General features: G+C 40.2%; 1 protein-coding gene across 1 annotated transcript in view; it reads left to right on the plus strand.

Moving 5' to 3' along the window:
* Positions 1-15,584, plus strand: part of SNRK (SNF related kinase) — a 39,622-nt gene extending 24,038 nt beyond the window's left edge. The window contains exons 4-7 of the mRNA XM_068205706.1: positions 2,842-2,983; positions 5,866-6,078; positions 7,147-7,281; positions 11,772-15,584. Of these exons, the coding sequence (XP_068061807.1) occupies positions 2,842-2,983; positions 5,866-6,078; positions 7,147-7,281; positions 11,772-12,990 (1,709 nt within the window). The 3' untranslated portion in view covers positions 12,991-15,584. The remainder of the gene's footprint in view (positions 1-2,841; positions 2,984-5,865; positions 6,079-7,146; positions 7,282-11,771) is intronic.
* The last annotated feature ends 4,139 nt before the right edge of the window (positions 15,585-19,723 follow it).

Consider the following 19,723-nt stretch of genomic DNA (forward strand, 5'->3'; position numbering starts at 1 on the left):
TTTGCATTTAGACAATCAGCTGGATTTTGCTTCTAAAAAGTGTTTTTTATTTTCTATTTTTATGAAATAAATGTGCATACATGTTTAAATAACTTTTGGAAAACTAAAACAGTACCTGTTATTACACATATCCTTTCAAATTAAAACACAGCAAAGTGTATGCATAGCCCAGAGAAGAAGCCACGTGTGTAAAATAGAAAATAAATTAGGAGTCTATGTTGTAATGGAAAATACTTAATAATACATTCAGTATCAGCTCAGTGCAGTTGAAACTTCAAGGTCTGGTAGAGTTTCCTGTATATGGCGATTTCAAGGAATTTTAATTCTTGTCTTTGATTGCTGTCCTTTTCTCAGGAATGTCTTACTGTTTTTAAGCTTGATTTCTTACACTGCTTTTTCTTTCTGTATAAACTTTTTATATGCTTATTTTAGCTAACATTTTAATTAGATTGCTCCCCTCCCCAACATTTTTTCTCTTGACTTAAATTTAGCCCATATATATTGTTTTATTATAGCAAATATAGTTTGTCTGTAATAATGACTACTATGTGGACTCTTGTAAAATACTTAATGGTAAATGGACACATGAAGCATTCTATTCTGTTGTGGGGAAGTATTGAACAGAATACTAAGATAGATCAAATCATAACACAGATCTTAGGCAAAGTTCAAAATCTAGGAAGGACATTGATTGCCAAAAGATGACTGGTCACAGAAATGTATAAATTCACCTGTCTTCTGTGTTTGCAAAAACTTCATGTAATCTGTTGTGTGATGGGAGATAGATAATACACCAAAACTTTTTGGCTGCATGGAAACTAAACAAGCAGAAAGACAACACTTAACTTTACAAAACTAAAGGTGGACCTTTTAGTGAAACTGCCTCCCTGTCTTTTGAGGGCTTTTAAAGTCCTGCATTCCTAAACATTGCCTTTCTGGGATCAAGCTGTCAAAGTACTGAAGTACTTATTAAATCTATAAACATGGTGATGGTTGTGCTGAATTTGCAGGTATGCATGATATGGTGTACCAGCCTCAAAATGCTGAGTACCTACAGGATTGAGGCTCTAGTGAGCATAGCAGAAATCCAATCATTGTCTGAGTTTAATAGTTAACACTTAGAACAAATTAGAGCTCTAAAGAAAATTACCATGTAGTGTTTCTATTCCCCTGTCAGCTAAACCATAGGAAGAATAGGTCATAACTAGCAGAATGAGTAACTGTTCTTGGGATGAATCTGTGTGATTTACTTTATTAAATAAAATTGTAGCCATCCTTCAGCATGAAATGCACATTGAGTATTTTGAATGGGCAAGATGCAGTTGAGTAGATAGCTTATGTGGATCCCTCTTGCAAGTCCTTCCAGGAAAAAGCTGGTGTGCTCTGTGTCCCAGATCACTGCCAGCTGCTCTCCCCTCTTTCCTTGGGAGGTGCCTGCCCGATCATTTCTTAGCTGTTTGGTTTTACTGGGTACAGATCCGTAACATGTTAAGGGTTTAAGACCCAAAATTGCTGCTGAAATTCCCCGAGCATGGAGTTGCAGATGAAGTTTAAGATCATGGAGATTTTATTAAGCATATATTGGAGCGAGTTATTTATTTTTCTGCAGTATGATGCCTTTCTTAATATTTATGTTTCCTTTACGGAATGCAGTGACACTCATGAAATATTTTCTTTTAGGCAGGCTCTTAATAAAGATTTGAACTAAATATTAACTATTGCACTAAGTAGAAACCAGCTACAGGGCTTCATGCCCCAAAGTACTTCTTTTTCATCTTTTGGTATGCCATTCCACTGGGAAGCAAGAGAGTTGTTAAATGTTTATTTTACACAAGCAGGAATTAGAAGGAAATAAGAAGACTCCCAGAATGCAGTAGAAATCACTGTTAATTGTTATGTTTGGATATGTAAAAAAAACCAACAAACCAGCACCCAAACCCACTACTCCACACTTTGTAGTATCATTGGTATAAGAAGCTGGTTTTATATAAACTAATTTAGTTACTATTGGAGGTGCCAAGTTTTAAAGCAACATAACACCACTGAATGAAAAACATAGCAAAATCAGTCTTATTGAAATAAGTGACTTTCTTTGTAATTTCTTACCTGATTGAGTCAGGTGGGGGTTGGCATCTTTCTCCAGGTAGCAGCTGAGAGAACAAGAGGACACAGTCTAAAGCTGCACCAAGGAAAATTTAAGTTGGATGTTTGGAAAAAGTTTTTTACTGAAGAAAGAGTGATAAAGTACAGGAATGGTCTGTCAGGGGAGGTGGTGGAGTGACCATCCCTGGATGTGTTTAAGAAAAGATCGGATGTGGCACTCAGTGCCATGGTTTAGTCAGGGCATGGGTTGGACTCGATGACCTTGAAGGTCTCTTCCAACCCAGTGATTCTGTGATTCTGAGAACCATGTAAACAATACAGAGAACAGTTTATGCAAGTCCTTGAGAAAGGAATGTGCTTTGAATCCAAATCTCTTGAATAACCTGTGCCTACTTGTTATCAAAAGGGTAATAAATTCTTGCCTTCTAAGTGACCAGATTATTTTCAGCTTTATCTAACGCTGCTGTCAAAAGTGTTAATGCATCTCAAGCTGTTATGCATCCTTGAAGTAATGAATTCTGGGATTTTTTCCCCTTCAAAAAACTGTAAAAGCTGTCAAGCAATGGAACTACTGTATTTTGTACTCAGTGGAATTGCAATTTCTGTAAGTAATGCTCATAATGAAGAGTGCAATAATCACCCCAATATGCATTTTAAGACTATTTCATTGGTTGGATGGTAATTATGTCTGTATCCTCAACAGTTTGGGTTTTTTAAATATGTACATTATATTTGCAGATATATGGAGTTTGGGGGTCATCCTCTTCATGTTAGTCTGTGGACAACCACCATTCCAAGAAGCAAATGACAGTGAAACTCTGACTATGATAATGGACTGCAAATACACGGTGCCACCTCATGTGTCCAAAGAATGTAAAGAGTAAGTAGAGTACTAAACAACTTGGAAGCATTCACAGAAGTGGATTTGCATTATTTTTGGGAGTTCCCCATACTGTATTATCAATGTGTAGAATATTCCTTGATACTCTTCCTTTTATGTGTCTCAATTGTCATGCATTTTATAAGAATTGAAGAAATTACTCAGTACCAATTGGCTTTGGCCAACTCTTTCGCTGGACAGATTACCATGTGGTGTTGAGATTATTCTGTCACATGGCTTAGGAATGTAGTGCTGCTTACCAATTTCTGTCCAAACAACAAGTTTCCAAAACCTGTCACACAGCAAGTTTTGCTCATCTCCTACTGAAACTACAAATCCAGATTATCATCCTAGGCTATCAGTGGAGAAAAATATTTGGTCTGGAAATACCATATCCACGTAGGAGTCATGATTCCTTTTGAGGTTTTTTTATGCAGTGGTCACTGGAGCCTTTTTATTGACATGTTCCAGTATTTCCCATGTTTCCCTATTGGTTAATGACCTTTGGGCCTTTAAATGTATCTCCCAGTTGCATCATTTAGACTATTTTAAAATGTTTGTCTGGGTTCTTGAATCTGCAGTAGAATATCTTTTAATTTTCAGTACAGAGAACCAGCTGCCTTTACAAATGCTTGAAAAATGCAATTGATTCAGTCAAAAAAAACTAGAGCAGCATCTAGAATTCTGTTACTTGCCAAAGAATAAAGTTTGTTATAGCTGTGGTCATGATGCCCATTCCTTTCTTTACCTGTCAACTGTGCAGTCCAGGAGTCTAACGCTTAAATGGTGAACAGCATCCGGCCTGCATCAGCAACAGTGTGGCCACAGGACCAGGACAGTGATCCCCTGTGCTCAGCACTGGTGAGGGCACATCCTGAGCCCTGTGTTCAGTTTTTGAGCTCTCAAGGAAGACATTGAGGTGATGGATTGTGTCCAGAGAAGGGCAGTGAAGCTGGGGAGCAGCTGAGGGAGATGGGGTTGTTTAGCCCCAGGGTTGTTAGAGGCTCAGGGGATACCTTACCGCTCTCTACAACCACCTGAAAAGATGTTGTAGCCAGGGTGGGTCAGTCTCTTCTCCTAGGTAATAAGCAATAGGATGAGGAAATGACCTCAAGGCTAAGATTGGATATTAGGAAAAATTTCTTGTCAAGCCTTAGAACAGGCTGCCCAGGGAAGTGGTAGAATCACCGTGCCTTGAGGTGATGATGATTCAAAATCAGTGTAGATGTGGCACTTAGATGGTTTAGTGGTGAGCATGGTAGTGCTATTTTAGTGGTTGGACCTGATGCTCTCAGTAGTCTTTTCCAACCTTAATGATTCTGTAATTCTGTGCCATAGCTGGTGTTCTTGTCTTGTCATTAGGACCCTCCAGTAACATGGAAAAGCTGCTCTGAGCTTAAAGAGCTTCACATACAGGAAGAGGTTTAAAGTACAATACAGGAAGAGGTTTAAGAGGAAGCTCTTATCAGTGAATTGTATCAAATCAATCTCTTGAGAGGCTGCATGGTGAGGCCAGGAAACTTTGCAGCCTTTTGCTTAATAGTCTTGCTAACACTGATTTGCTTACATGTCCAGATCTGCTTTCTTTATACAAAGCAGAACAGTTACCCAGTTACACAGCCAGTTACCCAGGTCCTCTATAGGTTAGGTTTTCTTGGGGAAAAGACTCTGGGAATATCTGCTTGAAGTGAAAGCATTTGTGAATTGAGATGCATAAACAAGCTTCAAGCAGGACACACATGTAATGAACTTGTGCTGTTTTACTACAGGCAGTATCATTTTTAAAAAAGTCAAATTAATATGGAGTTTGTTCTCTTTCTGTCAAAATATTAACAAAAGCAAAGAAACTCAAGGCTCCCGTGTCTCACCCTTGCCTTTCCTCTTGGTAAGGGTAGAGACCAAAGCTAATAAAAAGAAACGTGACTTTTTTTTTTTACTGTAGAATTTTTTAAGAAGTTTGGATTAACCTCCATTTCTTAAATCCATACATCATCTCACACAGGAAAAAAAAGGCAAACAACAAAGACAAAAAAACTTTAAAAAATTGTGTGATTAACTTTGTGCCTTGTGTGTGGCCTTGCAGTCATAAGTTGCATGGTGTAGTATAGTTAGTGGAAGAAAAAGCACTATATGGGAACTGGAGAACATGTTGGAGCAATAAAGTTTCTTTGTAACCTTGGCAACAAAACCATATATCCCTATTTGTTCAACAAAGCCAAAAATACCTCCCCCAAGAATCTTCCATGTATAGGAAGTGAACAGAGATGTGCTGTGCTAATGGAGTCTTCTTTCTCTCTTTACTTGGGGAATTCATGAACTCTTTCCAGCATTTGTAAAATCTCAGTATCAACTCATTAGTAGATTTGTCACTATATCATCCCAGAGAGTGTATTGGTCTGTTTAGGTTTTTTTATATGTGAGTAGAACAAATCACAGTTTTTTCAAGGATACTGAAGACTCAAATGTCTGATAGTTACTTCAGAATAAAATATTTCTGTTTATCTTGCCATTCCATATACTTGTTCATAGCAGCAATAATAAAAAGTTCACCTTTCTGTTACTTTACTGAATAGCTGATAGGCCACTTGTGACCTGTAAAACCTACTAAAATCAAATAAATTAGAAAAATCAGATGAATTAGATATCTAAGTGTGGTAAATGAAAACTGCAGTGTTTATGATATTTATCGTTTTAATAAACTGTTTAATAGTATTTGTAATGTCTTTGAGACTAAACAGTTTCCCATCACATTGTTTACTATGACACTTCAGAAGATCTGCGTGACCTGACAGCAGAAAATGTTTTCCTAATGTTGCTCTTACAACAACTGCTTCTTTAAACATGTGTGTGCATTTTTGTTTAGATTTATTTTTTATTCACAGTCTAATTACACGGATGTTGCAGAGAGACCCGAAGCGAAGGGCATCTTTGGAAGAGATTGAAAACCACGCATGGCTCCAAGGAGTTGATCCATCTCCTGCAACCAAGTATAATATTCCTCTTGTGTCATACAAAAATCTGTCTGAGGAGGAGCACAACAGTATAATACAGCGCATGGTTCTTGGGGACATCGCAGACAGAGACACCATAGTGGAGTAAGTTGGCACCGTTGTAGATGTAATTTGTTTTGTGCACCTCTTGTTTTTGATTCAAGAACATCATAAGAACCTTGGGCACTTTGGTGTTTAAATATCAGGGCATTCAGTTAATAAATTATTGCAGTCTTGCTCTGTGACAGGATATTGTGGGATCAGAAGTACTTAAGTATACTCAAATTTAGGAAAAACTTCAAGAAAATGTGTTGGAACAGTGTTTTGATTCCTGCAGTAGCTGTCTTGAGTAAACTTAAATGCTTTGGAATCCATGCTTGTTCTTCATCTCTCATGCATATTTGAAGGTGACAAATTCTAGAATTTTTCCCTTAGCACATTTCCAGTGTACCTAAATCTTTGTTAATTGAAATATTATTCCATTTACCTATGTAATTCCTAATAGTCATTGTCACTGAGGAAGCTTGCCAGAAAGCTACATAGATTCTTCTAATAGATTAAAACTGCCAAATTTCTAAAATATTCCCCAAATTAAAAGAGATCTTAAATACTTTTTCCTTTTTTTATGTGTTCAGCTGTTAAAAACTGTTGATAGGGAAGGGAAAGCAGCAGTCTCACTTCTTAAGCATTTAGCTGTGTAACAGGGTCAGCCTGTCTGTTACAATGTCTGAGTGACACTTACTGGTTTATGAACTTATTTTTACCATAAACTCAATGTGGCAGCCATAAAATAATGAAAGTTTTCTTCCATTTGTTGCATAACTGAATATTGGTACTTTGTGGTTGCATGTGCTAGTGGGAGAGCCCATCATTGGTGCAGAACATTAATAAAAAACAGTTATCATTTAAAGAATGTAAAATAAAAAATAATTTCTTACTTTTTTTGGGATGATATTCTAAGGATGTTTCCTTCCAACTATTGTTGAAATTTCTAGACTTGTTGGCTCTTTATTTTTAATAAAATTAAGGCATACTTGTCAAAAGATCAGAAATGGGCAGTCCTGCTTTCAAGCACTCTTCCTGTTATGGGAAGCACAGCAAGCTGCAAGATGCATGTCCAATTGTTAGAAACCACTGATGGATGGGTTATTTTATGTTTTGTACTTTCCTCAGGGCATTGGAGACTAACAAATACAATCACATCACTGCTACTTACTTCTTACTAGCTGAAAGGATCCTGCGAGAAAAACAAGAGAAGGAAATTCAGACCAGATCTGCAAGTCCCAGCAATATCAAAGCTCAGTTCAGGTGAGAATTTAGGAATCTTAAGTGGCTGGGTGGGGTTTGGTTGGTTTGTTTGTTTTTTAAATTGTCTTAATGAGAGTATTAAATTTCTCAAGTACTGCTTTCTTGAAAACAGTAAAATACTTACTCATTGCAAATTTTAAATGCCTTCAAAGGGCTGTGGACACTTCAGAAACCGTTCAGAAATCAGTTGCACATAATATTTTCAATTTTCCTACCCTTCTCAGGAAATGACAAGGCAATTAGAAGTCTGTACCTACAGAGGCAAGCTTTCACACCCCCTAGAAAAGGGCTTGTTCATTGACCTTCAGCTCCTCATACAAATGATGTTATGTAATATCCCTGGAGAAAAATTAGTTGCATAATCCATAAACCTGCTGATATGGGATTAGTTATAAATGAGAAATCACTCTAGATTTGACCTGTAGGTTATGTTCTTTTTCATGTCAGTTGCTGTGCCTGTTGTCTAAGAAAAATTATTTACCATTTCAATTAGTCACTTAAATATATTGCAGTAAATTGGTTTTGTTTGACAAAAGCACGAATTTAAAAAACCTAATAGTAAGGGTTCATGAGATTTTCCAGGCTTCAGCTTGTGACCCAGTAAAACTAAAAGGGGGGAATTGGGCTTCTGGCATCTAGTTGGTATTGCTGTGTTCAGCCAGTTCATTTACTCTGCAACCAGTTACCAAAGCATCCCACATATTCAGTTACAGCAGAATACACTTAAACCCACCAAAACCAACCAACCAGAACACCCAACCCAAAAGGCAAATAGTATAGTTTCCACTTGCACATAGATATTGGATGATTCAAGTTTTGAGCAGTTATTTTTCTTAAACATTGTGTTTTTTCTTTCCTGAATTAAGTGGTAAATTATCACTAGGGATCTGCTGGTATTGGATAAAATATTTGTTGGCCCATCTTGACAATTGTTCCAGTGAAGATGGAGGAGGTACTGAGGCATTTTCATTAACTTTCATCCTGTAACCTCCAGTCTTTTCAAAAGTTGCCTATTTAGATAAAATACTGGTAATTGTTACTAGCAATAATAATTGTTAGTATTTAATTTATTAATGAGAAAAGAATACTAAATGCTTGTGCTGATGTTTAGCACTGCTAACTCCAGCAACACCTTCAGTGTTGTTTATCTGTATGATTTAGAGAAAAAGACAAAATAACTTGTTCATTCCAAAAGTTTCTCTGTGCAATTTTCATGCAAGGTCATATGTGAAATCATTTAATAGGAGTAAGAGTTGGCATGTCTTTCTGGTGCATAGTCATAGTTTTCCTTGGCCCAGTTGATAAAAGTAAGGTACTACTACCTCAAGTTAAGTGTAAAAAAATGGACACTTGCTACAGATTAAGGACACACATTTGGGAAAATAGGTTAAAGTCTCCATTTGTTGTCATCTTGGATTTAGGCTTGAGATTTTAGAGGCATCTCTTCTGAATACTGTTCTGTCTCCCTGAATTGTGAGTTGATGCTCCATGAATGTTACAGTGTTTTCAGTGTCTTTGTCATCCCCAGGTGGGACTGCACCCTGCACTGTCTGCACCTAATCATCATTCACTCAGGGGTCATTGACGTAGGAAATAGATCTTAGGTGATTGCAGGTATTTCAGAAGGGTTACTGCTGCAGGCATCTAAGGGTTGCCTACAGAACCTCAATGGTCTGGAGCTTGGTGTTAGAGAGCTCACCTCTCTTCAAGGGTGATACTGCAACTTTGACTCAGCAGTTCTCTCATGATGGATCATCCCCTCATTTTTATGTCAGCTTCTTTGAAAAAAGAAATCCCATCAAATATTCCTAATACTAAGTATTACTTATAAAACAAATTACTCTAGAGGAAGACCTGGAGTTCACCTTTAAATGGAAATTCTAAAACTATAAAGTTGGCTTTTGAATTGTTTGGGGCTTTTTTATCAGTGTCACTCTTGAATTAAAGAGCAGCTCTACTTGTATAAGAAACTGGAACAAAAAGTTCAATGAATCTAAATTTTTAATATGAATTTGTAAAGTTGGAGTAGCTGTAGCCTGCCCTATGAATTTTCTTAACAAGGACATCTGCACAAACTTGGGAACCTTTGCTCTTATATTCCCAGTAGCTGTTCTTTGCCTCCATGATGGTTCTAAATTCCAAGTGTTTCTATAATATGACCTTATGGAAAAGACAACACAATAATGCATTACTTTGATTCTGAGACCTCAAAATATTTAAAAAAAATTAACTTATTTCCAACCTGGAGCTTCTTTTTTGTCCATCTCTCCCCTCAGGCCCACTGGGAATAAAGGGAGAGGCAGAAGGGAAGGGAGGCAAACATGGGCTGCTATGAGAGATAAACATACTGTAGTGAGGAGGTTTATTGCCTGGCAACTACAGTACTGTAAGATACTATATTTGCTCTTTATTGTGACAACTACAGAACTCTTCCTATTTTTGCTGACAAACCAGTCTGTTCTTTTAGCATGGCAAGTTCCTGAAAGATTGAGATCTTCATTTTCTGTCATGTCTGTAGTTACGTTTCTAGCATATTTAAGTCCTGTTTGTTAATTACAGGCAATTTTGTTTAAAATACACAGCAGAGCAAAAGTCATCAGCAAACTGGGTCAGTGTTTCCCAGCATTTCTGGAGACAGCTGGGGCCTGAGGCAGGGTGCCAGTATGAAACCAAGGAAGACCACAGCCCAGGCTTCACTTCTTGTCTGCGCAGCTTGACTCAGAGCTGCTGGTTTTGTTGCCTCGCTTCAGGTAGAGCTCCCCACTGGAGAGAGGCTGGTGAGGGCCACCAGCAGCTCCCAGTGAGACAGGCAGGAGCCTGCATGGCTCCATGCAGGGAATGCACCACACACAGGCTTAGGCGGTCTGTGAGCAGCCAGGCCCTACTGTTAGAAGGTCCTGGGTTAGAGGTCAGAAGTATCTGGCACTGTTGGTTGGGCAAAAGCGATGCAAGTGCTTCAAAGTAAAGTCTGCAGCAAGGCTGGGTGAGTTTATTGCTGGTTTCATTTCAGCTCAAAGTTTGTACAATTGTGGAGACAACCTGCCGTAGACCAGTATCTCACACTTCAGGGTCCTTTTCTGTGCAGCCTTCGGCAAATGCAGTCCTACCACAGCAAAGAGGTGTTTGAGCCTTCCCTCTTTCTTCAGCTTGACTTCCTGACATGGCAGAGAGCAGGAAACGGATGTAATTCTTGTGTTGTTGTATGCAGCCTGTCAGGCAGATACCTGGGGTCACAGTCTGTGTGAAATGTTCTCTGCTGTCCTCCTCCTCTTGCTTCTAAACTGGGCTGTGAGGCCACACAGCCCTTTCTTTTGGCACACACAAAATACGGTTAGGAATGTCTTGTAATATGCTGTCCATATGTGACCAGAGGTCTCTAGTACAGCTTTTCATGCAGTAGCAAGAGTATTTTTGTTATGTAAAGTTAAGAGATTGGCAAACATTTTAGAATGAAACACAAGAAATGTGGGGCTTACGCTGAGTGAAGAAGTCAAAGAATTGTTCAGTGTTAACATATTGGTCTGTAGATGTTGGTTTTTTGGATTAGGCTATTAAAATAGAGTAAAGACTGACAGTCTTTGTTCTTAAGTTTATTCTGTGTGCATTACTGGAATATTACAATACGTGTTAAGATTTAAAGTTAAATACAAACCATTAGAAAGTAACTTAAGGTACTGGAGATAAGACATCAGCTGCCTACTTGTAAAACTGATGGACACTCATGTTACTTTCATTTTGATTTGAGCTAATGCTATTACAGTCATACATTTTCAGCTTGGATTTACAGTTTATTCAAGTGTCATATTCATAAGCAGCTTGAGTTCTCAATTCATGTAGTTGTATCATTCCGGATTCCCAGCTAAGGACAAATAAATGTATGATCTCAGTTTGCATGTGTTTAAAATTGAAGGGAATTTTGCAGAATAGAGCTTGGTGAGAATGAGAGACTGTTTCATCTGACTCACCTTTTCAGTCTCACTCATGTTAATTCTAACCTAAATTTTATATTAAGACTATTGGGGAAAAAACCCCAGAAGCTTCAGATTACAAGTAGTTTGCAATACTGTCTTAAGTTGTGCTTGAATAGGCTTGTACCTTCCTCTAGGTACTGGTGATTCTGTACCAATCTCAGATTTTTTTTTAAGACATCATTATTTCAAGTTTTTTTTATTGCTTAATTCGTTTTCCGAGACCAGTGAAATCTTCAATTTTGATTTGACAGTAACCAAACAAACAACCAACTAATTTCTAAACTGTGTTCTTGTATAGATGGTGTTCCTTTCAAATAGCAGCATTTCTAATGGAATGCACATTCTCAGACAACACTTTGTGTTCAGCCACTCAGTACTGATACTTACGGACATGCCACTCAGCAGCCCAGTTTGTGTGTCAGTACTTGTGCGTCTCTGGTGCAGATGTTACACTTCCTTGTAAGTTCTGAAATGCTTGCTGTGATGTAACTTCCTGTTTATCTTTAATTTTTTATGCAGGCAGTCGTGGCCAACAAAAATTGATGTCCCCCAGGATCTGGAGGATGACCTTACAGCAACCCCTCTCTCCCACGCCACTGTTCCTCAGTCTTCACCAGCTCGCACAGCTGAGAACGTTCTCAACGGGCACCGGAGCAAGGCCCTTGGGGATTCCACAAAGAAGGAAGAGATCCCTGAACTGGCTGGGCCAGCACTTTCAGCAGTTCCGTCGGTGAGCTTAAAACCCACTACCAGTGGCCGGAAGTGCTTGTTCAGAGTAGAAGAAGATGAAGAGGAGGATGAGGAAGATAAAAAACCTATTTCTCTTTCTACTCAAGTTGTTCTGCGTCGTAAGCCTTCGGTTACAAATCGTCTTACTTCGAGAAAGAGTGCACCAGTCCTCAACCAGATCTTCGAGGAGGGCGAGTCAGATGATGAATTTGACATGGACGAGAACTTGCCCCCAAAGCTCAGCAGGTTAAAGATGAACATCGCCTCACCCAGCACTGTGCACAAACGCTACCACCGGAGGAAAAGCCAGGGACGGGGCTCCAGCTGCAGCAGCTCCGAAACCAGCGATGACGACTCGGAAAGTAGGAGGCGTCTGGACAAGGACAGCGGGTTTACTTACTCCTGGCACAGACGGGATAGTAGCGAAGGGCCACCTGGCAGCCAGGGAGATGGTGGTGGACAAAGCAAACCAAGCAACGGAAACGGAGGGGTGGACAAAACGAGCCCAGGTGATAACAACAAAGGTGGGGGAAGTCCCTCCGGTAGCTCTGGTGGGAGCACCAACACCACCTCGGGTTCCACTCGGAGATGTGCTGGACCTGGAAACTCGATGCAGCTGTCATCCAGAAGTGCAGGGGAACTGGTTGAAAGCCTGAAGCTAATGAGCCTTTGTCTAGGTTCACAGATTCACGGCAGCACGAAATACATTATTGATCCTCAAAATAATCTGTCCTTTTCCAGTGTAAAAGTACAGGAGAAATCAACGTGGAAAATGTGTATAAGCTCCAGCGGAAGTGCAAACCAGGCTTCATCACTGGGTAGCCTAAAATTTTTTTCTGACCAAATGTCAGACACAACAAATGAATTGGAACGGCTAAAGAACAGGAACTTGAAAAACAATGTGCTACAACTACCTCTCTGTGAAAAGATAACTGTGAATATTCAGCGGAACCCAAAGGAGGGGCTGCTGTGTACCTCCAGTCAAACCAGTTGCTGTCATGTCATTTGACAATGACCTGACTTGAACAGCTCGATTTGCTTGACAGAGTCATTCTTCCTGGTCAGAGCTGTGAACACCTTGTCACGGACCCCCTTTTGTTGTCTTAAGATTTTTAAGTGGGCCTAGAGCAGTTATTTATTATACTTTAATTTTGTGTTTGCTTGATGGTATGACAATGCATGGTCTTTGCATGCTGCTAGCAGATATGTTTTTCTTTTTCAACACAACAGAATATTTTATTGTGTAATTTTTACATTTATAATTTTACTATGGAAGATCTGGATTAAATTAAAATAAAGATCTGGATCCTAATGTAAATGAAGCACTTAGAAGTTTCATGTTCTGCACTTAAACTAGAAAGAGAAGCTTTTGTTTGCCTATGAAATGTTAATTCTTGTTCTGACCTTCTGTGAAAACTAAAATATGTGATATGTGGCATACTTCTATGTGTCTGAAACAGAACCAAAGCAATAATGTTTTGATGCTGAAAACTCTTGAGGGAGCTTTCAGATGTTCCAAGGCTTGTACAAAGCAAAGATGCACTGAAAATTAGTGATCTTGAAATATGATTTTAAACCCACACCTATTTGTCTTAAGCTATGATATAGATGAAGTTGTGGCTCAGAAATCAAACTGAAAAGATCTTGTTTTGCTAGAGGCAGTTTTCTTTAAAAAAAAAAAAAAAGGCAAGTAGATTTGTAAGGCAGCTTTCTCCCATAGAAATATGTTAATATTACAAGCAGACAATCTTTTTTAATATAACAAAGGTAAATTATTAAGTCTACTTCTGAGTTTTTACATGCTAACTGAAAATAAAGTATTTGTATGAATTACTTTTGTTAGAAGTATATCATGACACTTAGTATTTTAGGTTTCTACCTTGTAAACCCTCTCTGCTGTTCTCGCCTCCCCTCCCTGAGATTCCAGAAGGCAATAAGGGATGGAAAACCTTTAGGTAATTGGATTCACACTGAAATTGTCATTTACAGTTTTGTTATTATTACTCTTTTTAGTACTTAAAATACTACTGTTCCCCACATGTGCATCACTTATTTTCCCTCAGTAATACACCTGTTCATAAAGTTCATTTAAAGTAGCCTGTAGGAAAGTGTTTCTTTCACAGCTCTGAGCCTTCCTGTCAGGCTTCCCATTGCCATGGCAAGGTCTTGATTTAGAGTATATCTGTACAAAACGATACTTTTGACCAGATGAATTTAACTTTGTGGAATTTTATTATCTAGAATAAAATATATTGCAGATTCCTAGTTTTGGGAAGGGCAAGAATGTTTTATTTTTTCATGCTGTGCACTGGGTCTTCTAAGCAATGCTAGTGAAACTGGGGGTACTATGTAGCAGCGCCCTGGGCAGATCCTGGGTGTCCCAGAGGAGTTTGACACTGTTGAGCATCTTGTAATGCTTTCAGAATGGTCAATACAGCGTGTTTTGTGTCTGCTGTGGAGCCAGCAGAGCACCAAAGAACGGCTGGGTCAGCATGGCCACAGCTCACAACAGCTCTTGTGATTCCTGCAAGACTTCAGAGAGTCTGAGGTGCGTGGGGTGTCCTTCCTGGTGAGCTGAGCCGGGGGCTCTGCTTCTGGAACAAGGCAAAGGAGAAGTGTTCTGCTTCTTTCAGTTTTAATCTCTAGTTGCAGTTTAGTTAAAAGCTACAAACATAGATGTGTGGGTGAAGCCATAGAACATAATTGCTTGAATTTTTTGAGCAGGGATCTTACCAAGGGCCAGAAACGAGATGTGTGGTTCACAGACAGTGAGCGTAACATCCACGTAGGAGACAAGTTTATAAAGGGCATTGGCAATAAACTTTATTTGTTGCAGCTTTTTTCCAAGTATTGTAAATACTCTTTCCTGATATGTACAGCCTTGGAATGGCACCTTTTAACTAACCCTGGGTGTATTTTGTTTCCAATGTTTTTATATACAACTGTATATATGGTGCTCACTTTAGAACAGCAGTGTTGACCATTTATGCTGCATAGTTGTATTATAGCCTTATAGTTGTGTGTGGCTGGTTGGACCTCTGGGTGTACAGATGTGTACAGATGTGTTAGTCTGAGTGCTGTCCTCCCCACCTCTGTTGATAGGTGAATGATTGTGCATGTGGTGTATGTCGTGTTATGTCGTCATGTAAAAGGAAGGGCGAGAATAACCACTACATTAAGATAATATTGGACCAAACTATTTAGAGCAAGTAAACAGTTTCTTGTACCCCTTAACGTGTCTTTAAGAGTTGCATATAGTTACAGTAGTGTATAAAATAAATATTGTGGAAAAACAGTTAGTCTTGTATTTTTCTGTATGTGTGTATATAAAAATATATAAAAAATAATGTACCTCTAGCAATTTAATCTGTATTTAAGATGTGACAATCTTGACACAGAATTTTAAGAGTAGCAGTCTAAATAAGCAGAATTAATGAACAGAAGTATAAAAATTTCTCACCAAGAAAGAATCCATGTGTGTTAAGAGGGTACAGAAATATCAACTGATCTTATTGCTTCTGGCAATGTTTGGCTTTTTCATTGTACAAACATTCACGGTGTGCGACAGAAATGAAAATCCAGTTAATAAAAGTGATATCCTGATTGATGCATAACCGATGACTTGCATGTGGATGGGGTTTGTGTCTCCTGGTGTTTGGTGTGAGGGCAGCACAGGCTTCAGGCTGGTCCCTGTGCTGCAGCATCTGGGAACAGCAAGGGGCCTGGCCTTGCGAGAGCCTGGCTTGGTGTGTGGATGGGCGTCCATTTGTGAACTTCCAGTTACTCTCTTACAGTGATCAAATGCGTTCCTTTGGGCTTAACAGTTGTCACAGTCATCATCTGCTGAGTTTTTTTCTCTCAAGGCTGATGGAGCTGTTCCTCAGGCAGAACTCCAGACCATGGTTCTTTATAATGTGAAGTGGGGAATAGTAAAAACAGGGGAGGGCAGCAGCACTCTGCCCCACCAGCACATGCTGCAGTGAGGTGCACGGGGCTGTCTGGGAGTGGGCTGGCTTCTGGCATCTTGTCCCTCAGAGATGTCTGTGGCTGGAGCAGCTCAGCACAACACTGCAGTGATTTAACTGCTTCTGGAGCACAAACTGGTTAGCCAGGGCAAGAACAAGGGCACGGAACAGGTTCTGTGAATATGTGGCATTAAGTGACCATTGCTTTAGGCTGGGGCACTTGTGCAGAGCTGTACCTGTGGGCTTGTGCAGCTGGGACCTTGCCCTGTCTGAGGAGCTTCCCAGCTCTGGTCACTGCAGAGCGGGGTGGAGGTGGTAGCAGGAAAGGAGTGGCCGAGGAGTTTGCAGAGCTGTGACTGTGACTGAGACAGGAAAGGCGTAACACATTATGAAGTGCAAGGCCAAGCAGTAACATCTCAGTAGCTGAAAGGTGCAGGTCAGATATTTCTCATGTCAGATTTTTTAAAGGACTTTTTCATTAGCAAATAAAGGGAAATCCCAAAGCAGCTGTCTGGCAATAAACAGGGGCAAGCTGGAATGTCCCCAAACATCAGAGACAACCCAGCCACCCCATTAGCCTTTCCCATGGTTAAGCTTATGTGAATGAATTAGAACTGATTTGTTTGTCGTTAATTCCAAATTATGACTTCCTGTCAATAAAAGGTGTTTGAGCAGTAACACCTTGACATGATTGTACTTGGGAAAGTGTAGCAATGACTCACGTGTTGAGTTGCTGACTGCATGCAGGCAGCCAGGCCCCCTCACATCCATACAGTGTTTAGAGAGACTGCTGGATTGCCCTTCTCCAGAGCAGCGTCTCTGCAGTTGTCTTGGCCTGCTCGCTCCCTGAACCAGAGCCTCTGGCTATTTATTTCTTTTTTAAAATTGTAATTGTAAGATGACTCAGTTTGGCCTATCTGCTTGTATTACAAATGACATCAATTTCTGGAAGTCAAGAACCCTGTATTAGTGACAGAGTAAAGTCTTATTACATAGGGGTAAAGAATGAGATGCCCTCTATTTTCTGATGTGATGGAAGAATAATGTTGTAAGAAAAATGCAAGTATAGGGCCTGAGAAGCACGGAGAGGTAACACAGACTTCTTCAGGCTCTCGGATGATTCATGTCAGATCTCAGGAATTCATTTCAGCAAGCCCTTGTGTAACATCTTCCTCTTTCCTCCCTCTCACTGCTCTCTCTTGAGAAATACAGAGCAGGGGAGGCAGGATCTGGTTGTCTCTCTGGGCAGTTGTGTGCCACATGCCCTCAGCCTGGGACAGGCCCAGCGCTGTCCTCATGATGCCAGTGATGACAGAGGCCATCACCACAGTGCTTTGCATCAAGCACTGGGGTGCAGAGAGAGCCTCCCTCCTCTCTCAGCACCAGTCTCCAGGGCTGGCACTGGCACTCGCCCCTCCAGCTCCTGGGTGAGGCATGGCAGAGCTTTCCTGAAGAAAGCACATCACAGTGGTAGGCATTGTTCCCAGTGGCTTTGCTTACATGAATAAGGAAGTAAACTCAAATTTCTCTGAATGAGATTCAAGATCAATTCCCTCAGGCCCAGGTAGGCTAAAATATCCATAACTGCTTGCCTGCTTACAGAGGAACCTTTCCATGTAATGAATGTTTTCCTCTTCTCTTCTCCTCAGTAGGTATCCTGAGTCAGCAGATCCCTCTGGGCCACACAATTAGACCTGCACTCACAAGGTACCTGATGAGAGAACTCTTGGATCACCAGCAAGTGGTTTATGAGTGCCCTTCTTAAGAACAGCTTTCTTGGATTGTTATTGTTGCTGCTAAGGAGATTTGTAAAATCCAAGTCTTAACAGATACGGGCTACTCCCACACAGTCATCTTCCCAAACAGGATGCTCCAACCTCATCCTTGTTTTTGTTTCTTTTTTTTTCTATCCTGAAGCTTAAGACCAGAGATAAACTTATTTTATGGCTTAGATTCAGGCACTGGCAGAGCTGCCACACACCCCTGTCTGGTGGCCTGCACTCCTGCAGGGTCCAGAGCCAGGGCTGTCTAGAGGAGTGCGGCTCTCTCAGCTGGGTAAGGGACCCTGCCATGGACCTGGGAACAGACACTGAGATTCCATACCCTGTGAATGGCAGCTACTGATGAGTATCTTATTCTTTCTGATATTTTCACCTGACAACTGATTTTGGTCAGTGAGTTTCATCCCTGGCATCCCACAATTTTTACAAGTGCACCTATGGCAGAAATGAAACAACACATTCAGGAGCACAGACAGAAACAGTTTTTTCTCTCAAATGAGAAATGAAAATAGATGAATGTATAAAAAACCCAAAAGACAAAACCCAGTACACCAGACCGTATGAAATACAGGAACCCCTCCCCAGTGAAAGGACAAAGAGATGCCTACAGAGGAATAGGAGCTAAATTTCAGTTCAGTGACAAAATACTACTTGGCACTAAGAGGGAATATTTCTCAGCAGGTTAAAGTGTGTGTTTTAGGACAGAAACAGTCTCTCTCGTGACCATGTAGCATCTGTGATGCTAAAACAAGAGTTTTCCCAGTATGTGGAACAAACTTAAATCCCTATAAAACAAAGGAGTCCCATACTTCTCACTTACACCATGGAAGGTCAGAATTCCTCCATACCTCCTTACTTTAGGTGGAGAAGGTACCTAAGAACAGTATTATCCCTGTTTCTAGATAAGGAAACTAAGCAGAAGTGAAGGGATTTGCCCAAGGCGAAGGCAACAGTAACTGAAGTCACTGGGTACTTACACCTCACTAGAAATTTTCCTGTTAATCTACAGAAAACAAATGGATCCCACAAAGAAAACCACAAAGTCAGTTTTGCAGAAGGTGACTTACTTGTTTCACATGATCACAGTTGACAGATGACTTGATTCCTTTTCTAGCCCATCTTAGAAAGTTATTCCAGACACCTGATACAGCTGATCAGCAAAACACATCAACTTCATGATCCCAGACCACCATCAATTAGCAGACCAGCAAATCCCTTTAAAATGGCTGCAAGTATGTTCACAAGAACACACTCCAACAGAACTCATCCCATGCATTTTTCTTCTCTGGAACTGCTCACTCAAAAACACCGACCAGGCAGTTAAACTTGAAGAAACATAAACAACTTCAGATCAAAGTGGGCAGGAGACTGCAAAGATGGGGAGAACACACTGGAGAACACACTGGTCCCCTCCCAAAAAACATATGGTTTTGGGATCTCTACAGCACTACAGGAAGTAGTCTGCTTTCCTCAGAGATCCTCAGGGCAGAGCATGTGCAACCACAGCCCTGCCACTGCTTCAGAACAGGCTGTGAAAGCAGCAGCCTGTGAGATACCCCTGAAACAGCAGCAGTGTGGGGGACTAACAGTGGGAGAAGCAAGAACTGAGTAGCCATAGCACAGGTTTGCCTCTCTTCCCAGGGGAACAGTCATTTCTTACTGGGTCACACCTGCAGAGCCTGAGAAATCCTAATTTTTAGTTCCAGACAAAATATATTATTTTGGCTTAGTTATATTACTCTGCTGTGGGAGCCCTGTGGCAGAAATCTGAAATGTGCAAAGTAGGCAAGTACCTTAATTATGGCAGCAGCAGATTTTTGCGAACAAAATTCCAGCAAGTACCACATACAGTTACATCTACTGAAACTCAACATCACAGCAGCCAAAAATAAACTGTCTCAAGGTCACAGGAGCAAACACTGTAGATTTTGTCCTATTACTGTCAGAAAACAATGAAACATTAGGACACCTACCTTTTTGTGAAATGCAAGGAAAA

This window comes from Anomalospiza imberbis, chromosome 1 (genome assembly GCF_031753505.1).
Source record: "Anomalospiza imberbis isolate Cuckoo-Finch-1a 21T00152 chromosome 1, ASM3175350v1, whole genome shotgun sequence".
NCBI classification, from domain to species: Eukaryota; Metazoa; Chordata; class Aves; order Passeriformes; family Viduidae; genus Anomalospiza; species Anomalospiza imberbis.